Raw genomic sequence first — 15,343 nt, forward strand, 5'->3', positions numbered from 1 at the left:
CGATTCGATTCGCGACGCAAGGACGGAGTACGGAGGTAAATCCGTGATGATGAGTTGGTGCCGATAGGTGGATAGACGCATCGAAGCTCTTTCGATAGTCGGTGGAACTGGGTGGAGTGACTCCGATTTTTCGCAAGATGTCTGGGTAGAGGGACTAGAGGAAAGGAAAGACTCCATAATTTGATGAAAATATCTAGGGATCCATCGTGCGTTTCTCGATCGAGAAGTTCCGGAGTATCGGTCTGACACGAGAGAAATAGATACCTGGTCGGTCGGCTTGGGCTGCTTCTTGTGAAGTTGTGATATGTCACATGTGTTGATTAGTGTTTGGGAGAACGGCGATGAAGGTTACTCGCTCGGCTTTGGAGCTTGTACAGTAGTTCGATGTGCGAAGTGGTCGCGTGAGGTTGTGCGTAGGTACATATACAGAACAGACTACCTAGTATCGGGATGAGATATCACGATACCGGTATACATTCGAGATAAGGAAATGAAGATTTGATAGATCGATAAGGCAGTGAGTTACCTTACCGTAGTTCGTTCGGATTATCGCTGATTCTCCGTTCCGAGTGGGATTTATGCAATTCGAGGTGGCACCGCATCAGGAAACGTTTGGGTGCGGGTGCGATGTGTGAATGATGGAATTGATTGGATTCGACATCTACCGAAGTTTCCGGAGCTTACAGTCATTGTACAGTAACTTTGAGGCTATTAGACGACAAGCTCGACAAGCACGGCAAGGCGTATTTATATACCAAGAAAGGTGTAGCTTGTTGATTGCGCTGCGCCCACTGATGAAAGAGGCACTGCACTGTTGGAAGTTATCGGCATCATCATATCAATTACGGTACATACGGTACACCAGTATTGTTCTTGTCAAGACTCAAGATGTCTCATTGCGCTTAATTATCTTGACTTGCCTTGCCATGCCAGACTTGGGGCGCGATACGATACTGAGATAGCGAGGCGTATTGAGCTTTGATATCGATAACGACTCATGAGCAATTAAAAAATAGTGAAACATGACGATTTGTGCTGAGATGATCCTCATCATGGGAATTTTGGTACGCGCTTCCGTGGGTGGCTGGGCAATGCTTGGTGGGAGAGAATCCATGGAAATGGTGGACGTTGACCCAGGCAGTCATCAACTGAAAACACGGGCAACACGGGCAACACTGGCGCAGCAGCACAGCATAAAAAGTATACCCATTGGGAAGTTGGAACCCCGCAGTTAATGTGGAAGGAGGTTGATTCCGTACATGCCCAGGTGCAGGTGGCCATGGGAATCCTATAACATCAAAAGTTTTGTGGTCACTGGTGAGTGGCTGAGAAAAGCTTGTAAGCGACACTTGGAGCATCCATGTGAAACTTTCTTTCGTAAAACAACGCGACGACGTCTCCAAGGGCATGAAAGGAGATGAGTTGAGATGAATTGAAGACGTCCTTGATGCGAACTGTTGGAGCTGCGAGTTCAAAACCTGGAGTTCCTCCGCATGCGCCCGAGGGATATCATTTGAGGGTTTCACAGACTGCAAGAGGAATTGTTGAGTACTCCGTGAAGGTTGGATGTTTCCGTCTCATCAGGGGCATCGAACCCACAATCTGTAATCTGTACATACATATGTATCCCGTACTTTGATTGATACCTAATCATTTGCAACATGATATACCACGCATCTCTCCCCTTCCCTTGAAAGATGTGCGAGGCCGTAATTTCGATATTGAATTTGAATCAATACTTAGATATGTACTGCTACTGCTACTGCGACTCCTACTCCTACTGCGGTATCACCACTGGCACTCATCCTTCACCATCCCATCCTCATTTCCTTTAAGTGAAGAATCTTTGCGAGGAAGCCTTAATAAGAGGACTATGAAGTCCAATGCAGCCAATGACAGACGCAGACGGCATGTTCGGAAAAGCGGTCTTTGTTTCTCACGACAAGGGGCTTTAAATTTTGATGTGCGAAAGTTGATGAACGAGACATGGGATTTCATCCAATCATGTCATCCTCCGCCATTTTTCTTTTTCTTTCCGGGTCTGGCGATTCCACTGCATAAAATTGTGCAGGCAATTAGAGGCTCGAGAGGGTGGATGGGGATGGATGGGGATGGATGGAGATTGGGCTAAAGATGGAGCTTATCATCATGGTGAAGCATGGGACTTTGGGAAAAGTATCTTATTTGATATGCTATACAGTGGTATACGGTGGTATCCGCATGGCTGTGAAGAGTTGATAATCTTTATCAAACAGTCGATGTCTTTGATAGTATCTCAGTTTGATATAAATAACAATATAAATAACAATCATATAGATTCTATCGTAGCTACCTATCGTATGAATTTCGAAATGACCCTTTTGAGTTCCGTCGTACTCGTACTTACCGTAGGACCTAGTAGATATAGCAAGCAGCTCTTTCTCTTTCTCTTTGTTCGAAACTCTCTTCACGGGTAATCTCACAGCTTAAACATTTTATAATCCATTCATTCAAATTCATATACATCAGCAGTACCCTGTTTGACATCATTTTGTATCGTCTCCCGCCGCATTTGTAAGTAGAAAGTATGTTCCTTTCAAGTTTTCCCGTTCCATTGCCCGCGGGCAACCTTGGAAATCTCGTGTGGCGGCGATGATTAGTCGTAGTCGGATTCGGATAGCTCGCATTGGTATTCTTTGGGTTACTGAACGGAGCAATAGATTGGAGGTTGGATGGATGGGTGTATGTCCATATTAGGTATGTACGATATACGATGTACGCAACAATTTATTACTTACATACAGGTCTACCCGCCTGTTGAGGATTGAAGCGCGTAGCTAGATTAGATTTTTTTCTTGACCAGTACTTTCAAATCCTGACTACCTCTCGAGATATGCAAGACTCACTTCAAACAGCCCTCACCTCACCTCACCTCACCTCTTGATATTGTTTTACCTTTCTTCCGACCGTTTTCGTTATTAATCTTTTGCAACTAGAACTTCTGACATGATGACCAATTTACAAGAAAGACTCAACAAACAATCATATATTCATTACAAATTCACATGGAAACCATTGAGATTAAAATCAATAAACAAATCAATCAATAATGAAATCAACTGCAAAAAATACCAGTAGAACCTTGTTTACACTTCCGTACTCCGTGTGAGTGTACCTAGTCCCAGGATTTGATCATATATTTTGTTGCTATGAATCGATGTGCCAAGATCACTCATACACTCTCATTCCCTTGCCAAGATCCACCTGCAGTCTTTTTTCTTTCTTCTCTCACTTTTTTACATTGCCCATGGGCCATGGCCCCGGAGCTTAGCTGACATAAGTGATGAACCCAGTCATAATTAAAAAAAGACCTGGTGCGCGAAACCCAGACGAGATCCCGGCCCCAGTTTAGTCAAAGGGAAGAAGGGAGGGAAAATAAGGGAAAGGGCAAGGGAAGGAGGAGAGAAGAGAAGAAAAGGAAAGCAAAGGAAAGGAAACTTAAAAAGGACCAGGGACTAAAAGAAGAAGAAGAAGACTAACAACCCAAAAGATCCAAAAGATCCAAAAGATCCAAAAGATCCAAAAGATCCAAAAGATCCAAAAGATCCAAAAAAGACCTTCTTTTCATTACTTGGTACTTGGTACTTGGTACTTGGTACCTTCGGACTACTTGACTAGTCCCGCGCCATATCCTCCTAAACCCGATTTTCTTATTTTTGGTTGCTTCCATCACTTCCATCACTTCCATCATACATCCGCCTCTTCCCTCTTCCCTCTTCCCTCTTTCCTCATCAATCTTGTGATAATCAGTCTTCTCTTATACATCACACTCCTCCCTCCACCTCTCCTCTGTCCTGTCCTATCTGACCTTCCTTCCCTTCCAAAGTCTTTTATACTTTTGGGTTTCACTACAACGACAACGTCAATTTTAATTTTATGATTCGATAAAATTAGATAATCACATCTTCTCTCTCTCTCTCTCTCTCTCTCTCACACACACACACACAATAAAACACATACAAACAAATCAACAAACAAACATTATCCATCATTCATGAGATAATCTTACATTTCGTCAATTATAAATCAGCATCCTTCCTCTTAAACTCCGCCATCTTCCTTTGCGCGTATCCGCCGATCCCGTAGAAACGCCTCACTCTCACTCTCACTCTCACCCTCACCGTGTGAACAAAAAAAAAGTCTCAACGGCTTCAACATCATCTTCGACCTCTACTTGATCATTCCTTTGATAACTTTACCTCCCTCATAATTTGCCATGCCGGAAACAAATTATTACTCGTCGACAACGTCGCCAACATTTACAAAATCCAAGATGCCGTTCTCATGGCCGTCGATACCAAATCCTATACCTCGTAGAATGAGAAGGAGGCTGAGGTCCAAGTTTCGTTCAAATTTACCTCCGGCTTCATCGATAGCTTCAATTGAGACGTCTTTCAATCCAAAGGATACATTACGAGCTCTCAGGTCACATAGATGGTCGGTGTACGATGGTCAATATTTGATCTTGATCATTATCGCAATCTTCTCGCTTTCAATCAGTCAAGCTCCTGGGCCTCTCATGAAGACTGGAGCTGCTACTCTCTTAATGCTTGCACTTCTCATGCCAGTAACAAGACAATTCTTCTTACCAGTTCTCCCAATCTTCACCTGGTTGGTTTTCTTTTTCAATGCTCGGTATGTGTACCCTTCAATTCACATTGCGATTCATTTTGTCGCTCTCTTTGAACTACTCTGAAACTCCTCTCCAACATCAAATACACGCCAGACCGCTTTGTTTCTAACAGATTTCATAGATTTATTCCTGCCGAATATCGACCACATATCTGGGTTAAAGTTCTACCTGCCCTCGAAAACATCTTTTATGGCGCAAATATTAGCAACATTCTCTCGGCACACCAATATGTCGTTCTTGATGTCCTAGCATGGTTACCCTACGGAATTCTACACTTTGGAGGACCGTTTGTTTGGGCCGCCTTGATGTTTCTTTTCGGTCCTCCCGGTACCGTACCAGTATTCGCACGAACCTTCGGTTATCTGAACATTATTGGGGTTGCCATTCAATTGATCTTTCCTTGTTCGCCTCCATGGTATGAGAATTTGTATGGTCTTGCGCCTGCCAACTATTCCATGGAAGGATCACCTGCAGGTCTCGCGCGAATCGATTTACTGTTCGGTTTTGACATGTACACTACGAACTTTACCGCATCACCTTTAGTGTTTGGAGCCTTCCCATCATTGCATTCGGGTAATGCAGTATTGGAAGCACTTTTCATGAGCCATTGCTTCCCAAAACTCAGACCATTCGTTATTGGATACGCCATGTGGATGTGGTGGGCAACCATGTATCTATCTCACCATTATGCCGTTGATCTCGTAGCCGGAGGCTTCCTTGCCGCCATTGCTTTCTACATCTCCAAGACAAACTTCTTGCCAAGAATCCAATCAGACAAGATGTTCCGTTGGGATTATGACTATGTTGAGAGAGGTGATGCACCTGCCGGCATTTACGAATACGGACTTGCAGTTCTCGAGCAAGATTTCCGTCATGATAGCAGTGACGAGTGGACCATGGGATCATCCTCTTCATTTTCTTCTGGATCAAGAAGCCCAACTGATGAAAACGGATCAGCATGGGAAGGTGATACCCTAGCATCTCAAGCTTCGGATAGTGAGCTTAGTGAGGTCGTTGTTAGGTGATTTTTTCACATCTGCAATAATATTGCACTCGACAAGAGTAATTTCTCTTAACTTTCCAAGTTGATAGAAATTCTCATCATGATTTAACGGCATTATCATGTTACGGCGTTTCCACATGAGCGACTTCTATCCTAATTCGACTTCCGATTTCCGACATTCCCTGGATTACTGGACAGTTCGAACATTTGTACATATACCTCTTTTAACTATTTTCGGGACCATTCAATTCGAAGATTTGGATACACGAGTTCCTTACAGTATATACTAATGATAATACTGCCGGAATCAACTGAACCATGCCGATCTGCTGCGTCATTTCGACATGGCAAGCGATTTCTGGCTAAAACATTTCGATTTCAACTTCATTTCTTACTGTTCATAATACACCTATCATGGTTGATTATGAACATGGGCACTTTTTTTTCTTATTCGCCCACTTTGTGTGAATAAACCGTCCAACTATCGCTAGAGTTACCGCCGCTTTTACCTCTTCTCTTAGGGGGTGTTTTTATAGAGAAAAGTTTGTGCTGGGCTCGCTATACATGTATATTCTCTTCATTTTTTTAATGAGAATTACTTTTTAAAGTCTCTCGCTGAATATAGATTCTGAGATTATTCTTTATTACTTCAGTTGTTTTGTTGGTGGTGGTGATAAGATGAGGAAATGGGGGATTTTAATGTCATGGATGGATGTAATGAGCGTGGGATAAGGGATTATAGATGGATTTCCTAAATGGTTTACCATAACATAGCATAACCTAATTTTGGTTTGGGCTTACATCTGTCGTTATAGACACGATTCGGATTGGATCGAATCGAATTGATGGGATCATCACACACTTTTGGATTTGGAATGACTTTAGGGTGTGATGTATAAAGATGAGATGGAAAGGAGATCGAGGGAAGGGAGTGATTCTCTTTTCTCACGAAGGAATGGCAAGGGAAAAGAAAAAGGAGAGTGTAGTTGAAGTAATGAAATGAAATGAAAAAGAACAAGATGAAGATATAAAGATTAAGATGAAGATCAAGATGAAGGCGATTGATATGAGTTGAATGAAATGAAATCTAGATGAATGAATGAATGGATTTGAATATATTTTGCTTGTGCTTGTGCTTGTGTTTACATGAATGAAGTTTACTCTGTCTGTCTGATTTTGTGCTTGAGAAGTTATTACCAGGTAATAGAGTAGGTAATAATAATTACCTACCTACTGGTTGTAGGTAGGAGTAGGTAGGTAGGTAGGTAGGTATTTATAGGTAGGTAAGTTAAGTTAGATGCTGATTATTATAGTGACTAGTGATTAGTGACTAGTGATTAGTGATTATAGAACATACTATAATGACTAGCGATTAGACTAGCGATTAGACTAGACTAGACTAGAGTGGCGATATTGAGGAGGGAGAGGAGGGAGAGGAGGGAGAGGAGGGAGAGGAGGGGTAGATAGTTAGATAGTTAGATAGTTAGATAGTTAGATAGTTAGATAATGAGTTATTAGTTTATGATTTATTGATTTATTAGTTTATTAGTTTATTAGTTTATTAGTTTATTAGTTTATTAGTTTATTAGTTTATTAGTTTATTAGTTTATTAGTTTATTAGTTTATATATATGAAATGAGATATATATTTGTATATATGTTTGTATATTTATATTAAATTTGAGTTTTTTATAAATAGAGATAAGATATGATTGAGGTTGAGGTTAAGGTTGAGGTTGAGGTTGAGATTGAGATTGAGATTAAGATTAAGATTAAGATTAAGATTGAGGTTGAGGTTAAGATTATGAATATAGATGTGGGTATGAGTATAAATATAAATATAAATATATGAGTTATAGTAATTGAATTAATTATTAAATGAATTAGTTATAAAGAGGTATTTGGGATTTGAGATTTGGGATTTTTGAGATTTGAGGTTTGAGGCTTGAAGCTTGAAGTTGAGAGGTGAGAGGTGAGAGGTAAGAGGTGAGAGATGAGAGGTGAGAGATGAGAGGTAAAAGGTAAGAGGTGAGAGATGAAAGGTGAGAGGTGAGAGGTGAGAGGTGAAAGGTGAGAGATGAGATTTTTAAAGTAAGGATTTATTTATACAGTTTGATGAGTTTAGTTAGATGATAAGGAGAGGAAAAGAGGAGTTTTGAATTTTGAATTTGAATTTTAAGGGAGGAGAAGGGAGTGTTTATATTTAATTAGTGAATAGAATAGAATTAAAAGAGAGGGAAAAGAGAAGAAGTAATAATAGAGTATAAGAAAAATATCAAGATTTCTAATTCTTGAAATAAGATTAGTAAATAAAGGGAAGAGTATTTATATATAGATAGTTATCTAAAGATAGATATAGGTAATAATATTATAGTGGATTTTTATAGTATTAGTATGAAAATATATATTTATTTGAGAAATATAAAATAGTAGGTAGTTTGTATTTAGCGATTAGAAAGTAGGTTGTAATAAAGAGAGAATAGAATATATATAAAAAGAGGGGAAAAGGAAATAAGGAAATAGATGAGAATAGGAAGGATTTAATACTATAATATAATAGGAGCTATGAGAATGAGATATCGATTGTAGATATTCATACATGCGATTGAAACAAGTATATTGTATTTTATTACTATGAAATGAAATGAGAATTGATACTTATAAATAGTATAATACTAGGTACTCTTTTTACGTTATCCTCACTTGTAATTTTAATTTTATTAGGATTTCTCTATAAGGTTATATCTCAACGACGATTCGTATTTAAAAGTAGTAAAAAAGTATACGAATGTAAGATATATAAATTATTTTTTCATGATAAGATTCTTTTATATATATATATATATAATATCCCGGGTATGAAGAAATAATACACGTTCTATTGAATCAAACCGGGTGATGATGTGACTATATGACTTTCGATATCGAGATATTGAGGATTCAAATACTCGATAAAGCGTGGGAAGGTATCATCGCTAGAATATAATTTCAGTAGTAGATATTCGATTGTATGACATGGAAGGATTGCAGATATTGTATTGAGTGATAGATTGTTTTAATTGGAATGTAGAATGAGATGAGATGGATAGAGATTAATCTGTAGTCTGATTGTGTGTCGAGGTGAGATGCATATGAACGATACACAGTGATGATTAGTTGAAGGAATTGAAGAATAAGCGAGGATTTATGATTTTAGTAGAATTGTATCTAGAGGTGCCAGGAGATGGGGACAGGATTTCATATATTGATAGACATGATAGTACTCATGTATTATGAAGTTCAGGAGGGGTATTGGAGTAGGAACTAATGAAAATAATAAATTTGACACTCGGCTTCCTTTTGCAAACCTCTTAGCTTTTTGGTTGATAAAGAATGCGATGTGTAAGGAATCGCGGATAATGTGAAAATGAAGTTTCCTCAATAGCCCGTGAGTGAGCCTCATGAATACGCGGGCGAAAATATTCCTAAAATCAAACCTTGCAGCTTCCCATGATATATCTCAGAGTTGCTAGAACTAAATTTGGTTCTTGATTTTGCCCTTTGGTTTTCGGGGCGAGCTGGTGTTAGTATAAAAAACAATACCAAGAATTATAATCAGCTGATTTTGATACGCTTTCGTGTATGTACATTTTTAGCAACTTGTTTATTTCTGATGATGACATCTATAGTTTTGGATTATTCTACTCGGAATACGTTTAAAATTTTAGCTCTGTAGAATAGTAAGTATCCTGTTTCGTGTGAATTTTCTTATCCAAGATCTTATATGGCATCGAATTCCTTCTTCTTTAAACGAGGAGTGAGAATTTGCATGGTGTTTTAGTTGCTTTGCATTTCGAGATAAGCAGTTACATATATAGTCAGAGATATCCTATCCATGCATTATTTTCTCTCCACGAGTACTACATTTTCAGAGGTTGTGGTGGGGAAAGCGTGATAAAATTGAGGGCAGCAAGTAAGAAACTGGATGCGGAGCGAATTTCTAGAAGGGCGTCTCTAGTGGCTTAAAGTTGATAATCTTTAATCTACTTGGAGCGGTCTTGTATTTCTGAGCTTTAGGGGTATTCCTTCAAATTTTGAACTAACCGAATTGTAATGAATATAATTTCATGTCTTCTTGTAACGCTTGTGTAACAGAATTCTCTATGATAAACATGCATGTGATCATTATCTTTTTGAAGCCTACAAACGCACCTTGCCGTATACTCGCATGCTACTAGTCAGCAATCGGTACATCCATGGTCTACCTCTTGGTGATCCAATTCGTTTGTTGCTGATAAGCAATCATGTCCATTCAAGGGGCTATGTCCTGCGTCGATTATCATTTCTAACCTCTCTTCTCAAAAACCAACTCGATGAGATGATGTCTACCCAAAATTCATGAGCAGATGGCCTCTGGGAACTCTTGGAGACACCAGGGAACAAGATACAGAGTAGCTATCCACACTCTTGAAATGGAAAGTCGATTGACTATTGATGTCAATAGAAAAAGCATGCCGCAATCCACTGCGCAAACGAAATGCCGATTTACATAATTTTATGATCAGAGGCATCGATTGTGTCTATTTGCAAGCGCCCCACGTGAAAGCGACAGAAGATGTTAAAGATTTCTTATCCTTCGTCAAAGCCTGGTGCTCTTTTGTGAAGCATCACCACGACGTCGAGGAAGAGCTCATGCACCCTCAGCTTGACAGTTTTACCAATAGCCCCGGCTGCAAGAGCGCCAACTTTGCGCAACATGCAATTTTCGAACCTGGACTTCACGAACTTGTTGATTATTCAGAGAAGACCTCGCCTTCCAAATTCAGCGCCACCAAGTACGCTCGTTGATCGACGGATTTGCGGATGCCCTACGGAATTATCTAAAAGCAGAAATTCCGGCACTGCTAGCACTGCAGCCCTACAAGAGCGAGGGTACCATGAAGATGTTCAAGGAATGTGAGATTGCAGGTTTCAATCAGCCAGATGTTGGTATTACCTAGCAATATGATCTTACGGTTACAAGACTAAGCGAAGACTGGATACAGCATTGCCACTGATACTGGGTCTGGCAGATAACACGTTCGAGAATGGAAAATACGTTTTCCAAGAAGTACCAGGGTTTGCAAGATATCTTGTCCATTATTGATTGGTATTGTCGTACACATCAGGGCGCGTGGAGGTTTTGACCTTGTGATATGTGGGGTATGCCGAGACCTTTAGCATTCTTGAATTAGATATGCCAGGGTAAAGGCGGTCGTTCAATCTGTCAATTTAAACGAGCACAATACAAACACGAGTATGAGTAGGTAGAGCACGAACAAGTGTATATCTCGACTCGGTAAGTTATGAAGGAGGTAGTGGTTCTACCACAGATATTCGTTTTTCATTTTCTACATCCCATTCAGCAATGACCGTGTGGAAAGCGATTGGAATTCGATAGTACGAGAGCGCATTTCAAACACAATATCATAGAAAACTATTTTTGTAGAGTCTGGTGATGAAGCTACACCTGTGTGGATCTCCTTTTGATTCCTTGATCTTATTGTAAAGCTGAGCAGTTGTCATGTAAGAAGATCTCAAAAGTGTGACTACATTAGAAGAAGTAATATTCTTGAGGTAGACGGTATAAAAGAAATATAATTTAATGAAAAGTCCAAAGGTTTATGGAAGTATTGATGAGTTAATACCTAACTTCAAGTCGATACCTGGGTACTGTATCAATCTGCATGTCAGGATGCTGTTGCATTTCGGCAAGAGTAACCATGTAAAATCGGCCGAACCAGGAAGCGAGATGGCCGACGCCGATGAACCTTAATTCCACCTCAAATGCACTCTAGATGTTACATTGCAATTGACAACCGCAAGAAAGGAATTCTAATAGTTAGGTTACTAATATCTAGTTTCGAGAGGCATCAAACGCTGTGGAGGTTGTCGTAAGCTGTGTATACTTTTTCTTACTGGGAGGTATGCAAGTTCAAATCAGAAACTCACGGATTTGACACAATATCTAACTCGAAGTATTTCTTTGCAAATGCAAAGGCACTTCCCACGCAAAAATCTCCTGGTGTGAGTGAAAAATTTCTTGTCATGTTACATTTGATTTGGAAGAGATCAATCTGCAAACTTCAAGTACGTCATGAGTATGACTTTTTGACCCTGGAGATGTTGAAGCAAAAGTTTTCATTCTCAATATCACAAAGGTTGTGTATTAAGTGATGCTATAATCCAATGATGATATTGACAGGCTATGATGAGTGATAAGGACTACAAGAGCATCATGAATAGTGTCCATGCAAACTTTTCCTTAAGAGAAGTCAGAGTGGTGCTCTGGTTCTTCCACCTTGTCACGATTCACGTTCATTCTTTTGGGGAAAAGCCTTTGTTATTTGTTGATTTTAGGAGAGGTTCTTTTCATCTTAGCAAAATGAATTTGAGTCCTTTGTTTCACAATGCAGCAGAGTCCAGACCTCTGTGCTCTCATTCTATATGGTCTCAAACCTATTGTATAATTCTACCATGAGAACATAGATGCATACTGTCCTCTCCAGGAACAACCATTCAAAAGCATCTCTTTGTGGCAGAATCCACCAGATTGTGCATTTATATTTTCGTAAGAAGGATCTACAGTTCCTGTAGCTTATTGTGAGAAGGAGTTCCAAGGGCTCAGCCTTCCATGTATGGAGAACCATGATTTTCACAGGGAGGAGACTTAATGATTGATGATTTTGGTTTGCTCCTAGAACCCTGTGGTTTTTGCTTCCAAGGTTAGTGTAGAATTGTCCATAAAGAAAGTCATATCTATCAAACATCCTTGCTCGAGCAGTGAATAACTTCGTCTGGCCATTTCGGAACTATCTTTCTCCGGTGTTTACCTAGCAGTTATCCAGTCATATATTTCACACATCTCAGCTTTCTCTATTTTACTTGAATTTACATTGTATCAAACTTTTTACTGTCATTCTTGCAATTATTTTGTCGTTTCCTTCTCTTTCCATCAAATTCAACTCAACAAATAAACACTATTCAATCTCTAATAAACCCCAATAATAACGAAACTGCTCCTCTAAGCTTTGTTTAATTGAATCTCTTATTATGTTTGTCGTTTTTCGAGAGTCATTGGCTCAATTTCAGACCATGATTATGTTAATTTTCATACTGGTCTGGGGACTCTTAAGTGGACTTGCAGCTTCTACAACTTCAACTGATATCAACGCAAATTTCTTTTATCTTACTCTTGATCCAAATGCAACAATAACAACTGTAAGATGATCACTTTCAATCTACTAAACTACTTGTTTGATAGCAAGCTGACAAGTCGAAGTTCCAAAGTATTCAAGTGGTTCCCTCCTCCTCCAACGCACTAGTCATCCCAGGCAATGTTCAAGCTATATGGCCTGCGCTTCAAAACAATAAAGGTATTATTCAAACCGTGGTTGCAAACCAAGGAAGCATCGGAGAGTGGTTTTACATTGGATTAGAATTTTGTTGCACGTATGTATATGTTACATCTTTCTTCACAATTCAATCTTCATTGTTATCCGAGATTGGTGGAAAATAGTTGAAGTGACAAAGCTGACTTGTATAAAACATGCAGACCTGAAGACTGGCAAGCTGATAAAGCTCAGCAGGGTAAGCTCAATGCATATCGCAATATTTATACGCAGGCAGTGGAGCTGATACATATACAGTATATCCAGGAGATCGTATCACTACAAAGTACCAATTGATGAGTGCAAGTACTGGAGTATATAATGTTACATGGAAGGTTGAGAGGGGTTACTCCGGTATTCAAGCTGCCGAGATGTCCTTTACTGCAGAATCTCTTTTCAATCCTCAAGAGCATCGTAAGTCATTCGGCGCACTTTCATTCGCTATGCAGAGCCCATGGCCCAGAAGTAGAATATGCTAACGAGGATAATCAACAGCAACCCCTGGTGGCCAAGGCCCATTTAATAAGGCAAGCAGCTCGGATTGCCTTTGATCCTCCTTCATGATCTTCTGATGTAAACTAACTATCTTTAGGCACTTTTCGCAATCGAAACACAAGGAGGAAGTAAGTGGGACTTTGGGCCAGTTCAATGGGACCAAATCACTATACAAGCCGACACCACTAGAAGTGATTGGTGTCTTAAGTATGTCCTTAACCTTTTCTCTCATTCAATTTGTTCACCCACTCCATGGGCGGTAGTACTCACTCATTAAATGAATCCACGAACTAACAGTTCACGGACCTACCAATAATACGGACTTCCAACATTACTTTTCCACTCCCACGGTTTTCGTCTCCGACAATCAAGTAATCTGCGAATATTCTTCGCTGATCTTTGGTGACACAAAACCACCTGCAGCTCTCTCATCTCTCGCAACCTCACACACTGAATCTGGACCCACCACACAAGATCTGGTTTTCTCACCTACCACAAGCTCAAAAGCTGCAGTTTTCGTATATCGTCAAGAGCCACCTCTTCCAACACCAAGTCTCGATGGCCCAGGTAATGCTCCCACCTCGACGCTCTCGAACGGCCTTCCAGATCCCTCCTATTCTGCGCTTTCAGCTTCCTGGGAATCAGCCAATAACTACTTCAGTTCCTACAATTCAGTCCAAATGTCTAAATACACCGTCGCACTAGAAGTCGATCTGAAGAGCGTCTTTGGAACTACTACCATCACGACGGTGGATGGGGATAGTGCGTTGACTACCATCACAACAGATAACTACAAAGCATGGGCTACCGCTTACGCCGCGGCACATGGAAATGAAACGGGTAATTCTACAATTGCGGATGCTGATCAAGATGCTGTCCACCTTGTTCCGATGCCCCTTCCGTGGTTAATGGCTATGCTTGTCATCATGAGCTCGGTGATCGTGGGTGCTGCTGCTTTTTTTATCTACAGGCCTAGACACAGGGAGGTTTCATGAGGGTGTTCTCATTTCAAGTATGATGAACACTAGCTGTACACTAGATTCTTCAAGAGGTTTAGACACGATTTTTTCTAGAGATGGAGTTTCGAATAGGAATAATTGAGTAATTCGAGAAACTCGTTTCAAAATTCCAAATCAGAGTCTATGTATTACCGTGACATATTTGAACTTTGAGATGTTTTTTTACAAGGTCATAACGAAACCTGGCAGGTACTATTGGAGGAAGGATGTAAGTAGGTACCCACCTATTTCTCTACAACTCAAATGAAAGTTTGCAATCTCCTACGTTATTTGCAAGATGCATTAGTATCCCTTTCTGGTCTCAGATTCAAAGCACTGCACTCTCGCTCCAATGTTTGAATTAATAATACAGATTTGCTTCCAAAATCCAATTTCAAATTTTTAAATCATTTTAGATATTGCTACCTAGACTTCAAATAATTTTACACATCAGATCCTAAGCGATTTCAGAAATTCAAATTCATATATGTTTATACAACTCCTACGATTGAGGCCAGAGATTGACATTCGGCTAATTGGTATCAGAGATCTTGCATGATCTCATCCATACCTTGTGGTTCTAAATCAATAGATCTTCTGGACTGGTTTCGGTGCTTCGAATGTTCAGATATCCTGCAGTTATTAGGATTGGGAGGGAATTTGGTAGACGGTATCAAGGTCGGTAAGAGGTCTAACTATTAAGAATAGGGTAAAGATTATTAGCCAAAAAAGGCAGACATTGCGTGATCATGAGGAAAGAGTAGTCT

General features: G+C 39.9%; 4 protein-coding genes across 4 annotated transcripts; all 4 read left to right on the forward strand.

The window, feature by feature from the left end:
• Positions 1-1,022: 1,022 nt before the first annotated feature.
• Positions 1,023-1,235, forward strand: EAE98_009535 (uncharacterized protein; the record flags this gene model as incomplete). The annotated part of the gene is made up of 1 exon (XM_038957156.1): positions 1,023-1,235. The coding sequence occupies one exon, from the start codon at positions 1,023-1,025 to the stop codon at positions 1,233-1,235; it is 213 nt and encodes a 70-aa protein (XP_038806349.1).
• A 2,268-nt stretch (positions 1,236-3,503) lies between these two features.
• On the forward strand, positions 3,504-6,793 carry EAE98_009536 (uncharacterized protein). Its single transcript, XM_038957157.1, has 2 exons — positions 3,504-4,674; positions 4,794-6,793. Exons 1-2 carry the CDS (start codon positions 4,256-4,258, stop codon positions 5,695-5,697), a joined length of 1,323 nt encoding a protein of 440 aa, XP_038806350.1. The 5' UTR covers positions 3,504-4,255; the 3' UTR covers positions 5,698-6,793.
• Positions 6,794-10,147: 3,354 nt separating this feature from the next.
• On the forward strand, positions 10,148-10,501 carry EAE98_009537 (uncharacterized protein; the record flags this gene model as incomplete). Its single annotated transcript, XM_038957158.1, has 1 exon — positions 10,148-10,501. The coding sequence occupies one exon, from the start codon at positions 10,148-10,150 to the stop codon at positions 10,499-10,501; it is 354 nt and encodes a 117-aa protein (XP_038806351.1).
• Positions 10,502-12,745: 2,244 nt separating this feature from the next.
• On the forward strand, positions 12,746-14,573 carry EAE98_009538 (uncharacterized protein; the record flags this gene model as incomplete). The annotated part of the gene is made up of 7 exons (XM_038957159.1): positions 12,746-12,913; positions 12,975-13,144; positions 13,248-13,282; positions 13,342-13,497; positions 13,547-13,587; positions 13,676-13,769; positions 13,876-14,573. 7 exons carry the CDS (start codon positions 12,746-12,748, stop codon positions 14,571-14,573), a joined length of 1,362 nt encoding a protein of 453 aa, XP_038806352.1.
• Positions 14,574-15,343: the final 770 nt, after the last annotated feature.

Source organism: Botrytis deweyae, assembly GCF_014898535.1.
Source record: "Botrytis deweyae strain B1 chromosome Unknown BDEW_029, whole genome shotgun sequence".
In the NCBI taxonomy this organism is placed as follows: Eukaryota; Fungi; Ascomycota; class Leotiomycetes; order Helotiales; family Sclerotiniaceae; genus Botrytis; species Botrytis deweyae.

What these genes read in the sequence shown, in the direction of transcription:
- EAE98_009536 (XM_038957157.1), top strand. Translation starts at nt 4,256, where the DNA reads ATGCCGGAAACAAATTATTACTCGTCGACAACGTCGCCAACATTTACA. An exon ending in GTTTTCTTTTTCAATGCTCG is followed by an intron (nt 4,675 to 4,793) that starts GTATGTGTACCC and finishes CAGATTTCATAG; the next exon opens with ATTTATTCCTGCCGAATATC.